The sequence below is a fragment of the Artemia franciscana genome, chromosome 7 (assembly GCF_032884065.1).
Source record: "Artemia franciscana chromosome 7, ASM3288406v1, whole genome shotgun sequence".
Lineage (NCBI taxonomy): Eukaryota > Metazoa > Arthropoda > Branchiopoda > Anostraca > Artemiidae > Artemia > Artemia franciscana.
In genome coordinates, this window is record NC_088869.1 from 29109268 (window position 1) to 29137177 (window position 27910).

At 34.0% G+C, this 27910-nt stretch overlaps 2 protein-coding genes across 3 annotated transcripts in view; one reads left to right on the forward strand and one right to left on the reverse strand.

Moving 5' to 3' along the window:
• The window catches only part of LOC136029125 (DNA repair protein RAD51 homolog A-like), a 33684-nt gene extending 17503 nt beyond the window's left edge, over positions 1-16181 (forward strand). Inside the window, exons 3-7 of the mRNA XM_065707202.1 lie at positions 640-849; positions 8941-9149; positions 10858-10987; positions 12681-12802; positions 15823-16181. Of these exons, the coding sequence (XP_065563274.1) occupies positions 640-849; positions 8941-9149; positions 10858-10987; positions 12681-12802; positions 15823-15946 (795 nt within the window). The 3' untranslated portion in view covers positions 15947-16181. The remainder of the gene's footprint in view (positions 1-639; positions 850-8940; positions 9150-10857; positions 10988-12680; positions 12803-15822) is intronic.
• Positions 16182-20526: 4345 nt separating this feature from the next.
• Positions 20527-27910, reverse strand: part of LOC136029127 (cystathionine beta-synthase-like) — a 193653-nt gene continuing 186269 nt past the window's right edge. The window contains exons 9-11 of one of the 2 annotated variants that reach the window (XM_065707206.1): positions 26054-26157; positions 24400-24602; positions 20527-20885 (exon numbers count right to left, since the gene is read on the reverse strand). In XM_065707206.1, the coding sequence (XP_065563278.1) occupies positions 20785-20885; positions 24400-24602; positions 26054-26157 (408 nt within the window). In that variant the 3' untranslated portion in view covers positions 20527-20784. The remainder of the gene's footprint in view (positions 20886-24399; positions 24603-26053; positions 26158-27910) is intronic. The other variant, XM_065707207.1, reaches the window with a different exon arrangement.

Consider the following 27910-nt stretch of genomic DNA (forward strand, 5'->3'; position numbering starts at 1 on the left):
TATTTAACTTTGCTCATAATTTTTTATTACGAACTTACTATCAGTCTCCCCAGTCTTTTTTTAAGTTAATATAACTTTGGAATAAATTTTTGTTATGTTTTTGAAGATAAACCTACCGACAGTAGATTTATCATCCTGTCAATTAAGTCAATTTTTAGTTCAGACTGTGACAACTAATTGGTTTGATTAAGCCATTGTTGTCTATACTTCTACCACTAACAAACTCACTGCAGCACCAAGCCGTCTGAGGCCAACACGACCACAGACGTTCCTTCCCCATCCCAATATATTTGAAGCCTCTCTTTTTATATCCTCCCAAGAAGTATCTATTCTCCTTCAATCTTTCTTTACAGTATCCTCCCCTCCTATTTGGGAATGACCTGCTTTTCGTCTGGCCCTAGATGGCTGGTTGACAAGGACAATCTTTGCCGATCTGTCTTGTTTCATCTACAGAATATGTCCTAGCCATCTCAGCCTTTCCCTCATTATAGCCCTAGAAAGCGGGATTGAACTAATTTTTTTGTACAACATTTATAGTATTTTATTAGTGGACTTGTCTCGTTTTGACAAGACACCACAAGTTGATAATCTTAAAACTATTAGTTATGCTTTTGGTAGTTTATCAGAATTTTTCTTCAGATAGAAGCTGCAAAACTGGTGCCCATGGGATTTACTTCTGGGACAGATATGCTGTTGAAAAGATCAGACTTGGTGCTACTGAAGACTGGCTCAGAAGAACTTGATAAATTGTTGGGAGGAGGAATTGAAACAGGATCTATAACTGAATTGTTTGGCGAATTTAGAACTGGTAAAACACAACTATGTCATACCTTGGCTGTGACTTGCCAGGTAATGTATTGTAGGTCATACATTTTAATACATGTTTGAGAAGATATTGCTATTTTTGACGAAAATAGAACTTTCAAATGGTTTCTTTTATTTAAACTGTTGTATTAAAAAAAAGCAAACATAAAATATTAGCTAATGGTGAAGCAAGTAGAGATTATATTAGATCTCTCAAGGACTCATTACCTATCGATTAGGGGCTCAAGGTTGAAAATGAGGCAAATTACCTGTTGAAATTATGCTACCGTATATCCAGTACTCTTATGGTACTCCAGTACTCTATCTTATTAGTACCCTTGCTACCAGGCTGTAAAGCTTTGTGTTTGTTTTTAGTGTTTCTTAACAAAACTCTTAAAATTTTGTAGCTTTTTTGGGAGGAGGGGGGATTCCAGTAAATAGTTCACTGATAATATCTACTTTAGGACAGTTAAACATAAGAAGGTAATACGTTTATATGAGATTAAATCCTAAAACGTTCCTCGTCAGGTCTCTCGGGACAGATTGATCGTTAATTGTAGGATTTTCTCGTTATCTTTTTTATGTTATTTTGTTTTGGTTTTAATAAAAAAAATTCTCTCCCTAAGAGAGTCATAAATTTTCATACTTCCAGAGTGTGCACTTTACAATGGTTGGTTTTCACCTTTCGAAAATTAGGACACTGAGTCAACCCATGTTCATTTGAAGTCAAAAGACTCCTTTTTTTTACTGGCAAGTAGCTCGTACATCTCTAGACATACATACCATTTTTTCATTAATTAATTTTTTTGTTTCAGGGAAGGGGGTGGGAATGGTTTGAAATTAACATTTGGGGTTCTGTATTTTTTAACATATTCTGTGTTATTGAATATCCCCCCTTTCCCGTCTACTCGACATTTTTAAGAAAGAGATTACTATCAGATGCATTTCATAAAGCTAAAGCCGATTGGCAGTTTTGACTGTATTCAAATCTTGCCTAAAACACCACTCAAAATAGATATTGTTTTCAGAAATGTCTTAAGACACTTCATTTTCTAAGAGCTTCAAGGAGTGAAAGTTCCACTTTTATTAGTGGTAATTTTTGTTCCTTTCAAGTTTGGCCTTTAAGTATTACTTGCTGCAAATGTTTGTTTTATAGCGGAAGATGGCAAAATTTGAAACTTTTCTGTGGTCTGATCTCTTTTATTTCTAAGAATTTTATTAGTGCTTTGAAACTTTCATTTAAATGAGCTCTCTCCTGATTTTCTACAGCTGCTTGTTTAACATGACAGCTGTGATTGTCAACAGCTGATAGTTTTTAAAGAATCTTCTTTGCGACTGACCAACTTTCGCATCCTTTGCAAGAAAAATTAGAAGATTCGTGTTTTATACGCAGGAACTTTAAAACGTATAGGATTCTCAACATGTCGAATTTGATGGTACAGTTTCTATCATGATGGAACCCTTTTTTGGGGCTGTTTTCCCATTTTCATATACCTTGCCTCGCAAAAAAGCTAAGGGGGCTCAAAGATAACTTAGGTGACATTTCCATGGCCAACCACCTCCATTATGCACCGTACCTTCGCCTAGTAATTAGTTTCAAGCAGACACAACTATTACCCACCGATAGTGACGAGAATTTTTCTGTGATATTATAGTTTTCGTAATAGGGTAGACCTATTAAAGAGTGATGTGTTTCGAAGTTTTTTTGTTTTGTTTGTTATTGATCGAACGATGCCCAACTTTTCCTCGGTTCTTCTTAATGTTTCGATTCTAATGCAATTCCTGATTCAAAGAATTCCAAGATTTTTTTATGGTGACTATAACAATCATAACACACTAGGTAGCAATAGGTCTGTCATATATGGGGGGATGCCTTCCTCTCCCAATGTTTTTGGGCATTTGGTAAAAAATACAGTTATTAAAATCGTGGCGTGAAGCGCCAGGATTTTATTGACGCTACCAAAATTGTTTGTTCGGTTAATTAAAGACCACGAAAATACTGACATGTCATCTGCAGATACCTCGAACTTGGTCGGTAAACGCAGCAGTTTTACCGACACTTCTCCCGATTTTACAGGTACTTCCATTTGGTTAAGTGAAGAGCATGAAAATAGTGATATGATATATGCCGAAATCTCAATCTCGGTCGGCAAATGCAGTGGTTTTACCGACTCGTGTTGTGATTTTACACATTGTATTTGAAACGGACATTATGTTAATTATCGACAAAAAATAGTTGGTAGAAATGACCTGCCAGTCGGTAAAATATCTTGCCCTCCAAAAATTTTGGCTAGTAACGACCCTGGGTAGCCACATCGTCTAGTCCAATTTGCATTAGAAATGTCTTTTCTTAGCTGTTGACTTCAATAACTTACTGTGTCAAAATTTCTGGCTTAAAAATTAATGAAAAAAACAAAACAAAACATACTCAAAACGTTAATTGGGTATCAGGATGTTCAAGTTTGTTTCAATCGGTGTTTAGCTAGGTAGGTAGGTCACATGCAAATGGTCTTGAACCTCTAAACAACTATATTTTTGGCAAATGATATTTTTCCAGGAAGTTTTCTTAAATGTTTTTTTAGTCGACAACAATAAATAATAATATATCGCCCTCAAAGGCGATCAAATCATATAATAAATCATGAAACTATATTTATTAGTCTTAAAATGAAAATTCTTAATCACCTTATATACCAGTCGCCGTCAGTGCCTCAGTTGTACAAGTCTTGAGAGCTCAGAAAGGCCAGTCCCAGACCACATCTCCTTTTTTGCGTATCCTGAGTGTATAGTGACCCCTTTGTCTTTTGACGATTATTCAGTCTTATATTTTGCCTTTTGAAAGAAATTTTGAAAGTTCAAAGGAGCTTGCTATTTTTTGTTTTATTTAATGAATTAAAATTTTGTATTCCAATAAGGGCCCTTTCAAGCAAGCAACTATAAAAATAAAACTTGCTATTGTTAACACGGGGCTACAAAGAAGACCTCTTCAAGGTAAATTTTTCATAATTCCAGTTCTCCTTGTGCTCGGTCTCAATGCATTTAAATATAGTGGTTTACCTATTGAATCAGTGTTTTAAAAGAGTATGCTAGTCTGTTAAAACAAATATAGCCTACTAATAGGTCCCCCAACCTCAGAATGCTTAGACTGCTGCCAAACATACATGCAAGACGTTGCGGAAATAGTATATTTCCATATAATATATAATTTTTTTGTTTTCCTTTTTTGCTTCGGGATCATGATATTATGTTGTTTGATTGTGTATGAATTATTTATGTATTTTTTTTCTCGCTACACGGTTTCACCTTTCTGCTCATTTTAGATTAACTCATTGTTTTTTTTTCTCTCTTCTATTTTTGTTCTTTTTTGTTAGTAACACACAAAAATGATGTCATTTTGCTTGTTGATAGATAAGTCTATTATCCATCCGTCCATACATCATTTCTGATTTTTAATTAAAATCAAGTAGTTGCGGGCATCAAATCATGTCTAATCGTAGATGTAAATACATTTAGGAATTGTAATCACTTTGAGGTTTCCTGGGAACCCTGTTTCCCAAGGCTGTTCTTTGTGCGTTTGGTGTTAATTATATGCTGATGAAAGAAAAAGATGAAGAATATTAGGTCACTTAGGAAAAGTCACTTCGGGCTTGTTAATAGGGAATTAGGGACATATAAAGAAGAACACAAGGCACAGGCAGTAGTGTGTGTTTTTTTTGCTTTATTCATGTCAAAACAAACCAAGAGTGATCAGGATTTATTAGAAAAATTAACTCAGTAAAAAAAAAAATATGGCAAAACTGAATAAAAGATATTACCCTATTTTTTAATGCAGTGAGGAAAGGGTGCTTTCTTTACTAAGAAAAAGAAAATACTGTAATTTTTTTTTTTCATTAGTTAATGCTGAAGTTTCATTAGTAATGCTAATAAATAAGAATTGATGGCCAAAAAATAAGTAATGTCAAAAAATAGGGTCCCTTCTTTTATCATTCAATTGACCTGTTTCATAATAAGGTGGCTATTAAGCAGTTCTACAGTTCAGCCTCTGAGAATTTAAGTAATAGCTTTATTCGAAAAAAGAGATATGGTATTTGTTTTTACGAAAAGCCGAACTAAACTAGAATCGAGGAAACTAACCTGATTATCGATAGAATTCTAATCCTTTGGTGAAGAACGATAATGAATAATCATAGAAATGTGAAACAGGACTCACTTGGTTGCTACACAAGTGTAAAGACCCTCCCCCGGCTAAGTCAGTGTATTACTGTAAAATTTAGAAACTATATAAATATTGGGCTTTACTGGTAAGTACTAGGACTTACTAGCGTAAGGTGGCAAAAGGCTAAAAGACACTGGTACAAACACCCATTCCTTATCTTATTTATCACTTCAGCAACCCTTGACATTTCCCAAAACATATTGAACAGTGTTCTATATGGGTAGTTTGTTTTTAGGTAGGACTTACCTATCTATGTTCGCACAAAGACACGCAGGCTGAATTAAACAAGATCCTATATAAAACAGGTATATACGTCTTCTCTCTATTCAAATACAGCATCCGAAAAGGTTAAATTCTCCAATTATTAAATAAAAGTTCCAGAAATATGAAAAGTTTCCTTCAGAAGTCTATTTTGTCTGCTGGAACGGTTGTAGGAGTAGTAATTGTTCTACTTCTTAGTGGCTGTGTATATAATAATCAAACAGTTCGTGGTAAAGGACTGTAAGTAAGGATCGATGCGGCTTAGTAGTAACCGAAACTATAAAAAACTGAGTCTTGATAATACTAGAGGCATCAAAACAATTGAATTTAGATGCTTATTCGAAATATATGACATTCATTAAGTTTAATGTTACCCATCAAAAGTTAACGAGTCTGAGAAAATTTGCCTAATTTTTTAGAAAGGGGTAAACGCCCCTAAGGAATCAAGTGATCTTACTGAAAATCACACCATGTGATTCCACACCATGAGATATTAGAGAATCCTACTATAAGGGTTTCAAGCTCCTATATACAAAAATGTGGAATTTTGAATTTTTTGCCAGAAGCTAGATCACGGATGTGTGTTTATTTGTTGTTGTTTTTTGCCAGGGGTGATTCTATCCTACGAGTGATCCTAAAAGATCGGGATAGGGCTCATTTGTGTCCTTTTTAAGTCCTTTGTGATATTTTGCCCTCCAAAATATTGGAGGGCTGCTACCTCCTTCCACCCCCCCCCCCCTTTTCCCCAAAATTTTCCGATCAAAATCTTGAGATAGCCACTTTCTTCTGCAAGGTCGAGAGATCTAATAGCTATGTCTTTGAGGATGACTTGGCCCCCCACATTCTCCGGGGGAGCGCCTGCAATTTATGAACTTTGCCTGTTGCTTACATATAGTATTGGCTATTGGGAAGTATAAAGATATTTTCGGGAGGGGGTGGGAGATTTTCTGGTGGGGTTATGGGAGGATCTTTCCATGGAGGTGTTTTGTGGGGGAAGGCGTTTTTCCATGCTAGGGAAAGCTGAATTTCTCTGCATTAATTAAAAAAACATTAGACATTAAATCAAAACACAAGTTTTTTCAACTGAAAGTAAGGAGCAACATTAAAACTTAAAACGAACAGAAACTATTATATATATGAGGGGCTTGCCCCCTCCTCAGTACCTCGCTCTTAATGCTAAAGCGTTTTTTGAATTTGTAAAAAGTTTATAATTCTATTTAAACGGTTCTTTCAAACATTTCGTGGTAACGAACTGTAGTAAGGAGTGACCCGGCTCAATAGTAAACGAAACTGTAAAAAATGGAATTTGTATACCAATAGTTACATTTGAAAAAAAAATTATATTTTAATGCTGATTTTAAATATATAACTTTCATCAAGATTAGTCTTACCTATCAAAAGTTACGAGCCTGAGAAAATTTGCCTCATTTTAGAAAATAGGGGAAAACATCCCCTAAAAGTCATACAATCTTAACGAAAATCACACCATCAGATTCAGCATATCAGAGAACCTTATTGTAGAAGTTTCAAGCTCCTATCTATAAAAATGTGGAATTTCACATTTTTGCCAGAAGACAAATCACGGATGCGTGTTTATTTGTTTGTTTTTTTTTCCCTGGGGTGATCGTATCGACCCAGTGGTCCTAGAATGTCGCAAGAGGGTTCATTCTTAAGGAAATTAAAAGTTCCAGTGCTCTTTTTAAGTGACCAAAAATTGGAGGGCACCAAGGCCCCCTCCCAAGCTCATTTTTTCCCCAAAGTCACCGGATCAAAATTCTGAGATAGCCATTTTATTCACCATAGTCGAAAAACTTAATAACGATGTCTTTAGGGACGACTTACTCCCCCGCAGTCCCCGTGGGAGGGGTTGCAAGTTACAAACTTTGACCCGTGTTTACATATAGTAATGCTTACTGGTAAGTGTATGGACGTTTTCAGTGGGATTTTTTGGTTTGGGGGGGAGTGGAGGCTGGGGGGCTACGTGGGAGGATCTTCCATGGAAAAACTTCTCATGGGGGAAGAGACTTTCAATGAAGGGGGCGCAGGATTTTCTAGCATTATTTTAAAAAACAATGAAAAAACAAATATGAAAAGTTTTTTTTTCTACTGAAAGTGAGGAGCAGCATTAAAACTTAAAACGAGCAGAAATTATTACACATATGAGGGGTTTAGCTCCTCGTAATACCTCGCTCTTTACGCTAAAGTATTTTTAGTAATTTCAACCATTTATTCTACGGCCTTTGTGATCATTCTTATGGAATTGGGACAAAACTTAAGATTTAGTGTAAAGAGCGAGGTATCGACGAGGGTGAACCCCCTCATATACGCAATAAAAACATACGAATATAGAAGTTCGTTACGTAAGTCAATTCGTAAATTGCGTATATTTTTTACTAATGAAAATGTTCGTAAAAAATTTAAAGTTCTAGTTGCCTTTTTAAGTAATCAAAAAATCGGAGGGCAACTAGGCTTCCTCCCTCGCTCCTTTTTTCTAAAAATCTTGCAAATAAAACTATGAGAAAGCCATTTAGCCAAAACAAAAATAATACGCAAATTTTGTTTTAATTATTTATAAAATAATACAGTTTTTTACAGTAATATGTTACTGTTATAAAAACAGTAAAAAGATTTTTACTATTTTAAGAGGTAGAGTTAAGAGAAAGAGTCAAACTTTAGCGTAAAGAGCAAGGCGTTGAAGAGGAAAAGCCCATTTCAAATACGGAGTAATTTCTGTTCGTTTTAAGTTTTAATGTCGCTCCTTTCTTTCATTTTAAAAAACTTGTTCTTTTTATTTAAGTGTATATCAGGAGTCGTTCTTAAATGATCGAACAAAAAGTCAACTCTAGTTCAAAGAGCGAGGTACTGGGGGGAGGGTAACCCCCTCATATACGTAATAATTTCTGTTCGTTTTAAGTTTTAATGTTACTCCTTACTTTCAGTTAAAAAAAACTAGCTTTGTTTTATATTTTGAACAAGGAGGTGGGAAGCGGTTTGTTCAAAAATCCTCTTGTTTATACTTCTACTTTTAGTCTTTCACCTTCTAATCATTACTCTAATCATTAGAGTACTATGAGCCTTAGAGTATTAAGTTGAAACTGTCAAGGCATGTTGAGGGGATTTCAACTAAATAATAGGCACTGTGCGTAAGGTAGTGTTATTTATATTACTACTACTGCTGCTACGGCTTCTACTATTACTAAGGCTAAGAGTATTAAGGTATAAGTTTCTGGGACTATTGAGGTGGATTTTTAACTAAATTGAAACACATTGTATGGATGCATGTTATCAAAAGGGTGTATGAGCTATATTCCAGGAACAGCTTAGAGTATTAAGTTGAAAATTTTAGTGCACATTGGGCGCTATGTTGATTCAACCGAAATGTGCTATATGTATACTAATATTACTAATTTTACTGCCATTACTTCTAGCCTAATACTACTGCTAACGCTAAGAGTAGTCATATGAAAATTTTAGAGAATGCTGAGAGGATTGTGACTAAAATAAAAACACGCTTTTTGCATGCATGTTGTCGAAAGGACGCATCAACAATGTTCCAGGAACTACTTAGTCTAATAGATTACATTAAACCTGAGGGTGGGGTTGCACCCCCTGAGGGGGGTGCTCGCATCTTTTCTGAATTTTTTAATTTTTCATTTTAGATGCCAATAGATCGTGGTGGTGGCGAAGGTAAATGTTTGTATATCGATACTGAAGGTACGTTTCGTCCTGAAAGAGTAGAAGCTATTGCCAATCGGTATGAACTTGAAGGAAGACTTGTCCTAGATAATATTGCCTATGCGAGAGCTTATAATACAGACCATCAGACACAACTTCTCATTCAAGCCGCAGGAATGATGGCTGAGTCAAGGTAGTCTTTCTTCTTTTCTTCACCCTCCTCCTTTTTTGGAAAACTATGGCTTCAAAGTAGACATATAGGCCTTCTTTGGTCTTTTTTTTTTGTATGGATATTGATATTTTGAACTTTAATCAAAATGGAAATATTTCTTTTTGTTTTCCTGTGTTTACTGTCTTTCGAAGACATACATTTCTTAATTTTCTTTTGCTTGCTAATATATTGGCTGCTTGGACGCAAGTGCAAGTTTATTCCAAAGATCCCCTCTGCAGAGTATCTTGGAAAAAATACAACTAAACTCGAATTTTTTTTCGTTATCTGACGTCCTCACCCCCCCCCCCCCTCCCTATAGAAAAATATCTTATAAATTCTCTGTCTGTCATTTCAAAGTCTGAACTTATCTGTCGCCATCGTATGTCTGATTCTATAGTCTTAGTTCCTAAGTAACTTCAGAGTATCATATTTTGCCTACCTATTGTTTTTTATTGTATGTATTAGCGTCTCCGTGCTCAAATTGCCAACAAGATTTAGATAAACCGTATTAATTAATAGAAAATATATTACAGATTAATTTGTCTAGTTTTTAAGTTATATGTAAAATAAATTTGTAAAAAAAAAGAAGTTGCTTACGAATATGTCTCGTTGTCTTAGGCCAGTTACATTTTAGTCATTTCCAAAATTCTGCATCAAGTTTAAGCTCATCAGAAACACATCTCACCTCTCCCCGTAAAGGATTTCAGACTTTTGAATCATAAATTATATATTTTTTTTCTTATTTAAGGCTCATCATGTTCATGGGTAGATTGAAATTCTAACCTGTCCACATAGAAAAACTTGTTATGATTGTTTCCATGGAGTATAGGGGACTTAAAAGAGTTGGAATTGGCGCTTGTGTTGACAGAAAAAGCCTCTACACGCAATCTAGCATTTGGCTATGCATGGCATTATTTTTTACTATAATGATAAGAATATTGAATTTTAATTTGTGTAATTGGTAGAATTAGTGCCGATTGTAATTGGTATATACAACTTTTTATAAGAAGATTATTATACTTATAAGATTTTTATATTTATTTTCTTTGCAAATTTTTATAAGAAGATAAGAAAGTATATATAATAAAAAGAAAAAAAAAAGAAGAACTCGATCTTGACAGTTGACGAAACACAGTTGATGTATTAGACTAGGCTATTTACAAGTATTGCTCAAAATTCAATATTGTTGTAAATGGTAATTTTTTGAGAAAAGTTAAGGGAAAAGACCCCCCCCCTCCCAAATTTAGGGAATATTATCCCAAATATTATGTATTATTATTCTTAATCTATTGGGTAATACAATTCAATTACTTCAATTATATTAATTGTTTAGATCTGTCTAAAATTGATTGGCTAAGTAGGCGAATTTTAGATTGCCAATTATCGAAATTCAAAGCCCACATTGCAGTGTTCTGTTTAGCCTCCTTCTCACAAAAATGGTTTAAAAAGGTTTTTAGTAACGTATAATATTCGACAAAGTTACATCAGCTTAAAAAAATTACAATTTCAAATTTGCAAGCACTAAATATTTGCAAAATATTTAAAAAACACTAAATTTGCAAAAAAAAAATGTAAATTTGCAAATTTGCAATTTACAATTTGCATTGCAAAGAAATGAATATTGCATTGACAATGATGCATTGATTTATATATTTATATATAATGGGTTCAAGTTTGCATCCTTTTTCAGGTATGCATTGATTATCGTTGATTCTGCAACTGCATTATACAGAACAGATTATTCTGGTAGAGGGGAACTGTCAGCAAGGCAGATGCATCTTGCCCGGTTTTTGAGGATGCTTTTAAGACTAGCCGATGAGGTAAGTGAGATCCATTATTCGACATCATTTAAATCCTGTCAAAGTATGTTTGTGCGTAGTCAAAAATACATCTCGACGATGAACAGTGGGAACCTGTTCCCCTGCAGTGCCCTACGTGTTTGCAAATCCAAGTTATTCGCAACGGAATCATACTTGGTAATGGAATCGGGAAACTTCTTACAGAACTCTAAGCGATTTTATACTATAATTTATTTATTAAATTAAAGACAATAATATCTTGTTTGTGTTTACTAAGCATGTACCTTTTACTTGGACTTTGTGCAATTCTGCGCCTATGGAAATGCACCCTTTACTTGGACTTTTTGCTATTCTCAACTTAAGGAAATGTACCCTTTGCTTGGACTTTTTGCAATTCTCCTCTCAAGGGTAAAGTAATTTCATTACACTCATAAAAATTAGCTACTTTCTTTTCATTATGAGACCAATTACCATAATTTTATGCACTTGGAGTATTCCATGCTGTCATTGTCGTTAAAAGTACAATGCTATTTTAATCGTTCTTATTAAATTTTAACACGAGGCTCCACCCCTTAGGGGGTTGGAGGATCGATGCGAGTTCGAAAAGACTTCAGAAAATAGACCTGATAAATAGAATAAATCTGAGGACAGTAAGAAAGTCCTGACCTAGGGCTCAGGCTTGAAAGAGACCTGTGTGCACCACCATGTGGAAATAAGGAAGCTGTCTAGACTTTGTCTACTCCCTTAGAATCCTCGCTCTAAGAAGATCTATGCCAGAACATGTCAAGCATACAGTCACACTTTTTACGAAATTTTATTGAGGAAGTTGAGCCCTGTTTTCATTATCTTGGTATTGCTTTGAACTGTTTCTTTAAAACTATGCAAAACAGCTAACTTAATCTTTCATGGGAGTCCAACTCTGTTTATTTTGGGTAACTGGATCACGTTCCCAATTAAGTTGTAGGTTCTACTTGCTTTATAGTCTGCCTTGGTGGCTTTGGATTTGGCGGTTATGTCTTCTATCTTAATTTGAAATTTTATTTCAGCCGGTTTTTTTGATGTTTTGCTTCAAGCCTCCCTTCTGCTGCTAAATTCGTATTCCTTTTTTTTCTCGACCTCACAGCTTCTCTCTAATTTTTCTATCCTCCTCCTTCTATGTTTTCCTCTCAATTTAGTATATTTAATTGAAGATATGAATGGTTTTTGTATATTTGCCCCTAACTGTCACAATGTAGTGTTTTAAATGCTTTTAAACATGCATGTATTTGGTTGCTAAATAATGTCTAGAAAACAATTTAATGTCTAGTAATCAACCAGGCCTCCCCTCAGTTGACAACCTATTTCGGGGAAAGTATAATCTCTTGGAAGTTTGAATTTAAGAGTCAAATCAAGTTTTCTTAACGCAGAAACTCATTGGTTTACTCTTTTTTATGTTTATGCTTTAGTCTTTTTTCAAGTATTTTCATGAATGAGGCATATTGTAGTTCAATATGGTACATCTTTAGCTATGTGCAAGTTTTTTTTTGTGAAATCGTATCGCATTGATCAGTATTTAACGTTAATCTTGGACAGTTCCTTTCTTTCTCTCTTTTTATCTCTCTTTCTCACTCATTTACTCTTGCTTTTAAGTTTTTAATTTGTTGTAAAAGCTAAAGTAAGGGGTAAAGTTTTTCTGTCTTTTGACGTTTCCTTAGAAATTGTTTTATCATTTTAGTTTGGTGTTGCTGTTGTCATTACGAATCAAGTGGTTGCCCAAGTAGATGGTGCTGCAGTATTTGCTGCTGATCCCAAAAAACCAATCGGAGGAAATATTATGGCTCATGCTTCTACAACAAGGTAGCATATAACTTATTTTTATTAGCCTCTGATTTACTCTTAGCAGAGAAGCATGTTAAAAGAACACTTTGATTATCTCATAATTAGATTTTTTTTGCCTATTTTTATTTCTTATCAAATGCATTGTAGTAGTGTTTCATGAGGGTTCTCCTTTTCTAATAAGGTATTTAAATAGACCAATGTATATTAATACGACGTTTCATTGCTATCCACTGCGTTTAAAGTAAAAGTTTTAAGAATATACCAGAAAGTGTCTGGAGTATTAAAAAAAAAGTCAAATTGTATCCAGGCGTAATCAATGCTTGAATGTCAATTGCAAGACTCAATGGACCTTTCTCTAGAAATCATACGGAAGATTTGGAAAAGATGATTAAACTATCGCTATGTTCTTCCAAAGATTGAAATTTTCTATACTACATAACGAAGACTCAAGAAGCTCCAAACACTGATGATTTGAGAAAAGGCTATTCCTGGTACTAAAAATTCTTCTATTCTGATGAACCCTATTAGTGTTCACGAGTCCTTCATTGCTTCTAGATGCCGGAAATTAAGAAGATCAATAGGAGGCAATAATTATTAAGGAACTGTTTGCCTACACAGTTGGAACATCGTAAGAGAAGATGTACACAGTTTTGGCCGCTGTCCAGTTATTTTTTGGCTCAATCGCGTTGATTTTTATATGATGTATTGTATTCCTCCCAAAACTTCATGTAAGAAAGGTCTTTTATTTTAATATCTGTTGCCAATTTGAGAAGAGAAGGGGGGGATTGTCCTCTTTTCCAAGATTTTCTTATGTGCCGTATATTTTGGCCGTGCGTCAATACAATGATGTTCGAGAGGCTTCTCGTAAAGATTAGAAATAATGGCTGCAACTTTGAAAATTTGATGTTTCATAATTCTAATAAAAAAGAATAAATTCATTTCAAAATGGTTAGAAACAAAGAAGGAAAGCGTTTAAAAACAACTATACTAATATTTCATAGTTTATGTTAATATGTTGGATATTAATTTATTGAGTTTTACACATTGTAAACTTGAGTGAGTGGCTAATAACACACAAGTACCGGAATTTCTCATGGAGAGACAGCCAGATTTCCCAGTATTATTTAAAAACGATCAGAAATTAAATTGATCGTTGATCAGAAATAAAGTTGTTTCAACTGAAAGAACGGAGCAACATTAAAACTTAAAACGAACAAAAATTATCATGTCTATGAAAGGAGTTGCCTCCTCCTCAAGGCCTCCCTCTTTAAGCTAAAGTTTTTTTAATAGAGTTTTAAAACACAGCTTAGTATTATAATTAAGTGGCCATTTTACCCCCCCTCCCTTATGTGCAAATATATAGTCCAAGTTGTACATTTCCCATCTATTCCGTCACTTGTCTTGGGGGGGGGGGTAAACGCCGACCACCGCTAAAATGAGGTCCGAACAGAATATGTTTGAACGAAAGCCATGTCTCTTACACATTTGTCGACCATTTGCTAAATACGACGTAAAATAAAGACGGCGATAAGTGCTGCTGGAAAAAGCAGCTTACTGATTCCTCGCAAATGGACATAATGCACAACATCACCTTTTTGTGCAGTTTTACAAGACAAGAGACAAAACTTACCTTGAAAAAATTATTATCATAAGCCCATATGGGCTAAATTTCCATTTCAGAGTGAAACTTAAAAACAAACACACAAAAAACGAAAAAACAACTGTGATAAAATAGGTAAAAAAGACAGAGAAGTAAGTAAACGTATCGGGAAGGTTCATAACTAGTAGAATATTTAAAGAAATTAAAGCAGCCAATAAAAACACAAAGAACGAGGGAAAGGCCATAAATGACAGTAATGGGTAAACTTTAATTAGATTATTAGTTTTTCGGTAGTATGAACTTTCTTCATATCTTGATGTAAGGTATCTGGAATGGATAGACAAGCGGGCATGGAGTGGGTGGAATCTGGACGGTGTGCATCTTTTGGGAACAATGTTTTAGAATTGCATTTCTTGAAAAACGGAGACACAACGTAAATCTTTTTTGAATATCTAAAATTAGATAAATACGGAAAATGTCATAAAAGCAGAAAAGATCAGAGTTTGGGATTGCAGAACTGAGTTCCCAGACTCATTTCTTGAAAGCCTAGAAAAGCTCCACAGTATGAGATCATGTTTTCAGGGAGATAATTTCAATTTCTAAATGAGTCGTATATCATAATGTACTTTTCTAAAACAGTTTTGTTCTGATTATTCTCTGTACGATTTAGCAAACTAGCAAAAAGATGTTGAAAAACTAAACGAAATCATCAGAGAAGCTTTTCTCCATTTTTTCGAGATCTACATACTAGAACAAATCTAGAAATTTTCATCTCTTTTCGAAATTTTTGGGCTAGAGATCATTGGAAAAAAAAACCGTATTGATGCCCAGCAACACAACTGTAAATGTCGATTGTAATCCGAATTTTATTATCAATGAAAATATATTTTTTTCTCAACTCCTACCTTATGTTCTAACTTTTACTTTAAGCATTAACTTGTCCGCAAAGGAGAACTTAGAAGACATAAACTTCAAACAAAAGAAAAGTTAACAATTAAAACACGAGTCACCACCCGGAAAACCTTCTAATTTTTAACCTGTACCCACGTGTGAGAGCACAAGGCAGAATTTTGCAAACTAAATAAGTAATAAATAAAAGCCCGTTTTGACAAGAGTATCGGTATATTAATATTTATGTTTCACGTTCTTGTCTTTATGATTGTATGTAAATTATTTGTGTTTCCTGTTGTATGTAAATAAACGTTGTTCAAATTTTGTTACGGTATTCTATTAACATCATTATTTCTATTACCTGTAAAGGGAAATAAGATGGCAATATTCTACCCTACCGCAATTATTGTTTTTATTTATAATGTTGACAGTTTCTTTCCATTTTTATACATAAACTTCTTAAGGGTTACAAAAATATAAGGACCAGGGTTGGATTTACAATTACGCACTTTGCCTCTGGTAATAATCGAACCAATTTCAATTTCAGGTTGTATCTTCGAAAGGGCCGTGGCGAAACAAGAATTTGTAAAATATACGATTCACCATGTCTCCCCGAGGCCGAAGCCATGTTTGCCATTACAGCAGGTGGTGTGGCAGATGCTAAGGAGTGATCATAAAGCTTTTTTTCTTTTGTTTCATCGTTGTTTTTTGGAAAGTTACTTTAGCTACACATATGAGTTATACATTAAAAGATAATGCTCGACTATGCTTGTAGAGTTTGGAACTTAAAGGAGTGATATTTGAGTTTTTTTTTATCTTATATTCTTTTTTATCTTCATTTTTTGGAACGTTGTAATTAGCAATAGACTTGTACCAGTTTTTCAATAAAAGACCTTTGTAGTAAAACTTTAACATTTTTAAGAAAAGGGGAAAGAAAAATATCCTTAATATTAGTCTTTAACTCACTGCGGTAAGCTTGTTCATATTTACTAATTGTCGGGAGTTTTTAAAAGAAAATTCTGGCTTAGTTCATCGTTACCAAATTACTTATTTTCTTAGAAGGAAATGAAACGTTTCGAATAATGTGAACGAAGTACACGGTAAAATTTTTCCGAGGGAACGGATGTGCTTCCCGCAAGGGGGCGAGAGCCCGAAAAACAGGTCAAAGCTTTATGTCGTTCTGAATATTGTATATTTAGCATTTGAAGACTTCTATCTCTCCCAGTCCTCATAGGTGCTCTTGGGGTGCTATGTTTAAGAATAATATCTCAGTAGTTCAATTGTAATATGAATTACTGTCTTCACAGAGGAGCTATTGACCGTGTCTGGAGATATCTTACTAAACGTTTCTGTTTGTAATTTCCTTATGTTTTCTAATTCGCACAAAAAGAATGTACAATTAATTCTCAAATGAATTATCGTCATTTCTTGAAGGAAACTTCGCGTCGGTTGAATTTAAAAGAGAAAACTAAACAACGGTATAAGAAGGACTTTCATAAAACGAGTTTTTTTGGGTGTTTTAGCTGTTTAGTATGGTTTCTATCTTACTAAATGTTTCTGTTTGTAATTTCCTTACGTTTTCTAATTCGTACAAAAAGAATGTACAATTAATGCTCAAATGAATTATCGTCATTTCTTGAAGGAAACTTCGCGTCGGGTGAATTTAAAAGAGAAAAATAAACGGTATAAGAAGGACGTTCACAAAACGAGTTTTTTGGGTGTTTTAGCTGTTTAGTATGGTTTCTTCTTTTGTGCCGTTGAAAAGGCTTTCGGATGGGAAGCCCAAATAATTCGAGCGTTTTTAGTTTACAAGTATAGTAAGTCGGCCATTCCGTGTGTTGCTGCCGTCGGACTCAAACTCTGGGTCCCGTACTACCAGTGCGCCACCAAAGGGACGCATAAATGTTTATACTTCTTAACTATCTTCGTCAAATTTTTTACGGGTATTTGTAAATGACCGGTGGCGGTTTAGAGTAGTGATTATTAAACACACTACAACAGACTTTTGCGCAGGCATTTGTTTCGGGGGTGAAGAAGGGGCCAAAGTTTAATAACATAGAAGAAACATGTGATAATACTCTGATAGTAACTCATGCATGTCAGTTATTTCACAACAATGAATACTAAGATTAAACTTAAACTAAGATGATAAAAGATAAAGCTCATCGATGCACGTTACAGAAAAAAAATTCTCAAACTGTAGTTATATTTTCATTGCCATTATTTTTTTTTTCAGAAAATTTTTCACAACTTATCTGTGAAGATAACTATTTTGTTTTTCGTTTGTGAGGTTCGTTTCATGGACAACAGTCAGGATCGTTCCTGGGGTTGGTGGTGCCCGGGTGAAAATTTACTACCCCCCCCTTCTCCTGGCTCAAACATAAATAATAAAAAAGCCACAGCACCCAGGGCAGCTTGCCCCGGTCGCCCCTTCCCTTTTTGAAAGGTCCTGACTACAGTCTATTTTTGCTCTATTTGCACTGAGGAGGACGTCGGTAGCTGTAGGATACAGCAAGGGCTACAGACTACCTAAGTAACTAAAGAACGGGCTAACGTTCAGTATTTCAAGCAATATACCAAGAGCTTGAAACATTCTTAGTCTCCTTGTATCATGTGATGGGAAGTTATCATTGCTATACACCCATCCCTCCTCCTATTTCTGATTTAACCGGACAATTGCTTCTGTTTAAAGCACTTACTCGTCAATAACTTAAAGGTAAACTGCTAATATTTGCCATTTTTTTACAATTCTTTTCATAGTTACATGTGCATCTTTTCCAACATCTCTAATTTTGAGTGCCAGCTAAGATAAGTCTCGGTGGAATATTTTCGAAGTAGAAGAAGAAATTATAGTTTTAGACAACCAGTCTTCCATTTTAACCAGCTACGAATGCCTATCTCCACTGGTCAGTTTCCGTCACGTTTGCGTGTAGGACTAGAAAAGCAAGAATTCAACGAGCAAGTTGCAGACAATATAAGAAAAAATTTCAAAGCAAACTATGAAGTTCAAATTAATTAACAGAAAATGTCTGCCTTAGAAATTTTTATTAAAAAGTGATTAATCTCCCAAATTCTTCATATATTTTTTTTCAATATCTGACTGATAGCATTACACTGAATTTTATTCAGAACCCAGAATCACTCTTATATTCATTAACGATTAAAGGAACTCACACATTCAGAAACAACAGACACATCTATACGATGAAAAACCAAACAAAATGGCTTTGAAATTAATTGGCTATGAACTGAGAAACAGCAATTTTTTCCAGTTGGGATGTTAAAATTCTAATGCTTTTCCCGGGGATTAGAGCGCATGGATTTCTAGAAAGGCTTTGCTCTTCACTTTATTTTTGAAAAAAAAAAACAACAAAAAACTGTTCACATCAAACATAAGCTAAAGAAAAAAAAATCTTGAATTTCCAATATTTTGGAAGGGGCTTGCTGTTTTCACGGTGTGTGTGTGTAACTCACACCTGCAGAAGTTTGATTGAACTGGAGTTGAGTTGCATAACGGTTGAGTTGAATGGAAGTCGAGTGAAAGGATTGATTTGAATGGGAATAGTTCTAAATTGGTTGAATTGCACCGGAACCTGTTTTTGTACAAATATTTCTAGCAAAAAAATCATCATTAAGTCGCAATAATTACTCAAATATGAATTATAAAGCAGCAAATAGACAATTTATTATTCAAAACCGCGAACTAAATGTAGTATTTAGGATTCATTTTTTCAAGGCCTTTTGAAGAGCGTGCTTCAGCCCCTTATCCCCCTTCCTTCGGCTTGGGTACACTATTTTACATAGCATATACTATATAAGGTTAGGCAACAAGCTTGCTACTTGTCCTGTAAACAAAAGACCCATCAACTGGAACGTCGATTTAAAGCCCTATGCGCCAGCAATTGATCTAGAGGATCTTTGTCCTATCCTTATATTTGATTGTAATTTTTTTTTTCGTATAACAAGTATTCTGGTATATAAAGACCGGTGTTCAATATACATAATGATCGATTCCCTGTGCCTCTGTTTATGAAACTTTAAATAAACAGTTTACTCTGCGATACGTTTACGCTGAAATAAATCTTAACAGTTATTCTGTGAGATTGGAGTATGGAATACACAAATTTTCACCAGCTGCCGGCTTACGGGATTTTTATCACCCGTTATTTACGTTTAAGTATAATAATTATTTATCCTTATGCTTCTCAGGTATGTTTCAGGTTAGGTTTGATTGCCACAATTATAATATTCGTTATTATAATATTATAATAACAAGTAAGGCGCTGTCTGCTCCAATTGCCATCACTACAAGGTCTAAGTTCTCCTTTATTTATCAAGGAATAAAACTACGGAATAGTAGTGATAAGACAATTAATGAAACAAAAAGGTTTGAAGAATTTAGAAATAAAGTTAAGGAAAAAATGTATTCTAATTATGAGTTTCAAGTTATTATTTGTCATTTTTCTTATATTTTATTTTTAAATTTATGAACTAGTAATGATATGACCATTAATAATATAAAATGGTTTGAAAATTTAGAAATAAAGTCAAGAAAATAAAGCAATAAAGCTTTAGAAATAGAGAAATAAAGCTACTATTATCTTTTTTTTCTTCTTCTGGTGTCTGAGGTGTGTGAAGGAATATAGAAGATAATTTGGAATATAGAATTTTATTTTCTTTTTGGTCGTTACAGTGACTACAGTAGCAACTCAGCAAGGAATTATGTATTTATGCACCTATATGTATATTTTTTATTATTATAAACATTCATAATATATTTAATTTGTGCTTAAAATAATAAATAAAAATTAATTTAATTTGTGCATAATATATTAAATTTGGTATATTTAATTTGTGCTTATAACTAGAACTAAAATTTTCTTTTCTCTTATTTTTCTATTCCTGCCACGCCCCTAGGACAACTTGCCTTTGCAAGTTCATGGGCAGGCAAGAAGATTTAGCTGAATGAATTTATTTTTCACGTATTATATATATATATATATATATATATATATATATATATATATATATATATATATATATATATATATATATATATATATATATATATATATATATATATATATATATATATATATATATATATATATATATATATATATATATATATATATATATATATATATAAACATTTTATAAAGTTCTATTTTTATTAATAAACTTAACACCATACTATACTAAAAATATCAATTACTTATAAAATTTGATTATAAACGAAAAAAAAAGAAAATAAGCTAAAAACAAGTTTATTCATTAAAAACACAAGTACTAAAGAGAGCTTGTTTTCACTGGTCAAAGACGCCACCGACGCCGAAACAGGGTGGAAACTATGATATCAGTGATACTGGCACTGCGCTTGAATCAAGCTCCATCACCTAACTTAAACCCGCTACAATAGACTTCAAACGTTTAGAAAAACCACAAAAAGAGCGCCCGTTATCTGTCATGACATTTTCTGAATCCTAGACCAGAATGGCGTTAATGTTTTTCAAGCTTGCCCATGCGTGGTGATATAATTGAGCAAATCAATTTGCGTTACAATACCAACAACAACTGTCTTCTCTTCCATCTGTATCTTGGTTCCTCCATCTGCAATCAAAAGAGAATAAGAAATACAAGAACGAAAAGTTCTCCATACATTAGGAAAAACACAACACAGAACAAAGATGCAAGCAGGCAGTCCTCAAGCGAGAAATAGGAAATAAATCTTCAAGTCAAAGATAAAACATAGCTTCTAAGCAGCAAGTTCTTTAAGCTTTTTTCTCCATCTTTAGTTCTCTTTTTAGTTTTTGTTTTTTATCTTTTTTAGTTTTTTTTTTCTTTAGTTCTAAACAGTAGTTCCGTTTGTCTCTAATCAAGCTTCTCCATGACGAAAATGGGTTTTAAAGCTCTTCAGCTGAGCGAACTAATTCAAGAGTTCTCGGCCTTTTTTTGGTATCATCAAACTTCTTTCTTCTCTGACAGAGAAGAATAATGACATTATCATCGTCTATTTCCTCAACTATTAGAAGTGAAAATTGGCCTGTATTTTTGCATGAAGAACGTGTAGAGCTAGGATTGAACAGATAAAGCGGCGTAATAAAAAACAAGCAGCGCAAAAAAGCACAAATCAAAATACCACTCTTACATTCCGCTTCCGGCTTTATAAAACCAAGAATTTCTAAAAAAAAAAAAAAAAAAAAAAAAAAAAAAAAAAAAAAAAAATAAAAAAAAATGCTTCTTTTGCAATTAAGTTACAAAAGAAACTAAAAAGAAACCTAATTTTTTGAATCAGTTTTTCTTTAAAGAGAGAAAGATGGATTTATTAATATAAATAAACAAAACAAAACAACCAAATAACCCGAAGCAGAGCTTGTTTTGGCTGACAACCGCAGTACACATAAAATAAAAACAATACAAAAAAGAAAAGGAAAAAGAAAAGAAAAAAAAATCCAACTACCCTACATTTCCATCGATTCGGGATTACACTTCAAAAAAGAAAAAAAAACGAAAAAAAAACAACAAAAAACTATCAGTATCACTTAAAACAAAACCAACATCTTGGCTCCACTTGAGATCCATTCAACAATTAAAACCATAAATATTTTGGCAAAATAGCTTTAATTCCCGCCGGAATTCACGAAAATTATCCATGTTTCTAAAAGTCGTAGCTAAACAATTCCATGCATGAGGTCCTTAAAAATTTAAGTTACGTAAAACTTAAATAACTATCAGCTTTCCTTAAAAGTGAAGTTGTCTTTGCAAATCAGCAGATTATTGATGTTTGAAATTTTTACTGACGAAAACTAATCAGTTTGCTTACTAATTTTCACTGTTACCGTTGCAACACTGACGAAAATGTGGTACTGCCCTAAACATTTAAAATTTTAAAAAATCAAAAGAATAATCTTGGAGATGTATGGATAGATGATAGATCAACAAGTGAAAATGACAATATTTTTATACATCCCAAAAAAGGCTTATGCCATCGGTGCCTCTCACTCAGACTATCTGTCTTGGCTTTTTCTCTAATTAGCCATGGATTGGTAATAACTTGAACAAACCTAGCATGTGTCCAAGGGAAAGAATTGAATCAGTTTGATCCATATTTATTTCAAAAAAATGGTAAATTTATATATATATATATATATATATATATATATATATATATATATATATATATATATATATATATATATATATATATATATATATATATATATATATATATATATATATATATATATATATATATATATATATATATATATATATATATATATATAACATATGGATACTTTACAAAAAACCTGTAAATTATAGCAGTTTCCATATTTTCCAACCCTATTGTTCCTAAACTAAATTCTCCAAGCTGACAAGCATTATTACGGTTCGGATACTTTATCAAAAATCTAGAACAACTCTTTTCTTTTATTTCTTTTAAAAATAGTTGGACAATACCTAACTCGAATTTATTTACAAAAAGAAATAACAAAACAAATTCAACATGTCTAATGCTCTAGAAGCTTGCGCTGAAACTTAGATTTTGTATGGATATTAAGACTACTTCTCATTAAATTCGATTTTGTTTTTCTGTTTTTTGACATAATATTTCGAAACAGAGATTACTCTCCGGCACTCCAGTCGAGCCTGACCATATGATAACTTTGTTTTACGATCCTTGTGTTTTTATTTTCTATGAATCATCTCTTTTTGGTTTGTTTCAACTGTTCTTTATGCACCGAGCTAGTAGTGAAGTGGACATTTCGAGCGCTCCGCTCTGCTAAATAGCATGTAACTACTTCGTGTCAAAAATAAAAACTATATAGATCATGTTAAAGTGCATCTGTAATGTCAGTAATATCTAGCAATTCCTCTTTCTCAATTAGCGCATTGAATTCATTGGGTTCCAAAACCCATAATCCTAATATGCAAATCAAAATATTAGTGTGCGTATGCTTGTTATCGTCGCTTCTGCGTGTACAACCTGTATGATAGAAAAAACAAATGATCAGGATGAAAAAAAAAACAGTTCGTTTGTACTTTTGTGTGGCTTAAACAAATTTCACCATATAGACACAGGTGGCCGGCGCTTAACCCCCCCCCCCCCCGCTCTTGCAAAAAAACTCCCTGGAAAATACCCCCCATGGCTGGTTGGTGTTCAATCACTTTCGACTTCTGCGACCATGAGGTGGAGGTGTGAATGAGAAAGGGGCAGTCCCCCTCCTGTACGGAATAAATTCTGCTCATTTTAGAATTTAATGGTACCCTTTACTTTAATTATAAAAACTTAGACCTGAAATATTCCCAGAAATGATAAGAGAGTAGATATCGATTTCACAATTCGATTCGTTTTTTTTTAGTTTCTATTTTACACCCCCTTTCTCCGAAAATCCTGGTTGCGGCCCTAGAAAATAAATATCGATTTCTACCTCCTTATGGCCCTGGGGATTTATTATCAATTTCTATATCCACCCCCTTCTCGTCTCCGCCTTAGAACTAATTCTGTATTTATCTGATGGCTCTAAGAAAGCTGGAATGTTTTATCATTAGAACCCACACTTTGACGAATCTCCCTCCCTCCCAAACTACAATAATAATCAGAGAACCCCATTGTAGAAGTTTAAGGGCCTTTTTAAGTTTTGTAATTTGTCCACTGCTTACAGATAGTAGGCCTATTTGTTATTGGGAAGCATACGGATATTTTTTGCGAGGAAGGGGGGACAGTCTGGGGGAATTTTCAGTGGGGAGTTAATTTTTGGGAATAATTTCCTTTCAACGAGGGTGTATTTTCCAGTAAGGGGCGGTATTTTCCGGGGCATAAATGCCTAGAACCCTAGACAGGGCAGAATTTACGATAGAACTATAAGATGAGGCATGGAAAAAGCATCAGATGCTCACCATGAGTCATTTTCTTTAAAGATCAACTATGGTAAGTGTGCATACAATGCAGTCACTTGATACTCCTCCTTTGAAGGAGAATGCAGACATTAACCTTAAGTGACTCTTGAAAAGAGAGATGCATAACTCTATAGTAAGCAAATGAGCTGAAAGAAGCAAAAAGAAAAACGAAACAAAACAAAAAACGAACGAAGCAGACACATAATGTCAAACTTTCGCTCACTGTTCTTACAGGAACGTTGCTTATGGACAACCAGAGCAAAATGGTCACGGTGCAAAATTCTAGAGAGTTTGCCCAGAGGAGTTTCCAGAGAAATTTGTTTGAACTGAGAGTAAAGAATGTCTTTCACCGGTGTCTTAGGATCTGCTTTGTGGTTGAGAAGCTTGCTTAATAACGAGCCAAGAGTTACCATTCCCAAAATGTTCCTGAAAAAAATATTTGCACATTGTAAAATCTTATTCAAGTCGCACTTTCACGGTCTTTGAGGCTGAGTTAGAGATTAAGTATAGATGCTTTAATAATGTAGATGCTTTTGTTTTTTAATAGTACATTCCATCAATTGCTTAATCAAACACCAACATTCCCTACAGCCAAAAAAATTTCTGTATAGCAAAACTTTTGCATGGAAAAAGGACAAATATTCTCCAGAGACAGCACTGCTACATAAGATAAACAAAAATCAATGTCTTTGCAGACTTAATAATCCAGGGACTTCATAGTACAGACCGTTATACTTACGCTTATAACATCTTCTTCAAAGTTAACATTTATTTAATTTTTCACAATTATTATAAATATGACAGCCAATCTTAGAACTTTAATTAAAAATGAGACAGACATGCTAAAAAAGGAGGAAGAAAAAATATTCACGGAAAACTAGCTATGTCAATTTGATATCTAAAAATCCCGTAAAAAAGGATATGAATCATCCCATGATGCACAGTTTCTCAAATATGGCAACCATCGAGACTTCATGACTAAAGTACAACGTGTTATTTAATTATTATTATTTTTTCCTAACCTTTCAAAGATGAGAATAATCAAAGTAGCTTATGGACCAGTTTCAGTTTCTGCATTTAGATTTTTTTTATAGTGTTTTGGCAGTTGTTTTTAATGATGTCTTCACAAAGATTCTAAATTAAACAAAGTAAGTGGTGGTGATTGATATGAACATAACCATCAAAATCCAAAGAAACACTCATTAGCCAGTTAGTAATTTATAATACAAACAAATCAAAAATTTCAATATCAATCCCAGGTTAAGTAGCCAAAGAACGCAACAATGAGGCTCCGTAGACGACATTTCGGGAATTCCTACAGTAAAGAAACATGCCGAAAAAAACAATAAACAAAAAACAACGACAAGAAGATTGCAAATAGAACTTGCTTCTAAAGTCTTAATCAAACATTTAAGATCTAAGTAATCCACATCATTTTTTTCGGTAAACATTTCCATTGGCTTTATTTAATTCTTAAGCAAATATTTGGCATTTTAAGCTTAGGATTTCCGTCCAAGCCCCAATCAAACAATGGCCCAACAATAGGGCGGGAAAGGGAACCCCCTCCCCTCGCCCACGGTACAAGAACGTTTCCACAAAGATACCCTGTGACTTTTGCTTTTTCAAATCAATTGCAGCCCTACGTCCACTTTAGTGGGATTCAAACCCCCTACCAACCCCCCTCGATACGGCCTTGACTGCTAACAAGGACCCTTCACAGGCAAGTACGTGTGATGTTGATTCTGGGGGAGAACAAGCCCACCATAGCCGGGCCTTGGAGAATGACATTTGAAGCACTTCGTCATCTAAGTATAATTGCATTAAGTTTGCTGTATTCCAGTTTATTCACCCAAAACAGATAGCATAAATTTTCTTACCCGTCATTTTCAACAACAGGAAGTTGGTCAAACCCTTCTTTTTTCATAATATCAATGGCGTCTTGGCAGCAAAGATCTGGCATTACTGTCAGTGGAGCTTGAAGCTGCAAACGAAACGTTACTAAAGTGGTATCGTTAACATGCAATAAAAGAAGAAAAAATCTTCTATACCAGAGAATCTTATAGGTATATAAAGAAAACATTTTACCCAAAAAATTATTTAGTTCAATTCATTTATATTCACATTCTTACCAAGGCTCGATTCGAGCCTATATTTTGCAAAGTACAAACATAAAATAAATGAAAACAAACTTCACAAATTTCATCGATAAGAAAATAAATTTAAAATCATATATAAATTTTAAAAGTCTTAGCTTCCTCACCTTACATAGGTTTTATCGATAAGATTTGATATATATTTTTTTAGATGGCCAAAAAGCACAAACTTTGGCAATGTGTCATGTTTGATCCGTAAACCGTAGCCTACCCATCTCAAACTTTTCATTATAGCCCTGGAAAGTAAGATCAAACCGCATTTTTCATAAAGCTTAATGTTTCACATACGACGGGTTAAACGAACACCTAAAACTATCCTTACACAATTACTTTGGAAAACGTTTAACAAATCATTCTCGGCTTTTGAAGATCGAGTTCCAAAGATTTCAGAGCCGTACTTGACCAGTCATGTCCTTGGCTCTCAGTTCGCACACTTGTCTCCCTATTCTTCAAAACTTTTGTATTAAAACTATTAATATTACTAATAGTGCAGTGTAATTTCTATTCACCCTGTTACAGGAGAAGCACTTCGGCTTTGTCCTATTTTTTTTTCTGTCACATATTTTAGTTTTTCCGAAGAAATATGTAAGGACCTAACATCTGCGGGTATTTACAAGAACCGTGGTCCTTCGGCAGGATTGGTGAATACGATGTTCATTTGCAAAGGTCCGCACAAGTCTTGCCTGTAGCCAGAAAGAATTATTTTCCCTTGTCCTTCAGCTAGAGCCTACATAAAGTGTGTTTGCTTAAATGGAGTTTTACTGTCTATGTTAGAGAGGACTATCTGAAGTTGTTCCACAAAGCTTTCGTTTTTCCGACCCGTTTCTGCTTTCCAGTGGAGATCGCCATTCATGCAAGCAAACAAACAGCAGGCAGTTTCTAAAAGAAGTTAGAAATCAGATAATAGAAATAGAAATCTGAAGTGCTTAAGATGCGCGACACGTGCCTGGTGCTTGCCAAAGTATTTTATTAGAATGATAAGTAGAAAAATTTGTAGATCCAACAAAGGAGCATTTTCCCACGGCTCCAAAAGTACTGTCATCTTCTTTTTACAAGCTATGTCTGTTTGCGATTCTGTTGAATTTGTAATTTAATATTCTGTTTTTGGGACTGAGTTAGAGGAATGGCATCACATGTGCCTCTTTAATAAATAGATAGATAGATTTATTCACACGAAAGCCCTATTGGGCCATGGTGACATACACAAAATAAGCAAAAAAAAAAAAAAAAAAAACAGCAACAAAACATAGACTGCAAAGAAACCAAAACTAATTATTTAAGAAAATCGTCATGATACCTCATACCTACACGAACAAACTTCACAATATTATTTATAATTAAGTGACACCTACTTCTCAAAATTTCCAAAATCCAATCTCTCCCCTCGACCTCCCTACCAAATATTTCCAAGCGCAACTCCCTCAACTCCCTACAACTCTTAAAAATGATACAAAGACTCATCCATCTCTCCACACATAGGGCAACAGTAAGTAACATCCCTCTATTCATTTCTCCCTAAATATTTCCTACGTTCTCCTAGAGGCATAAAATTCCCCCTTACATACATTACCCATTTCAAAT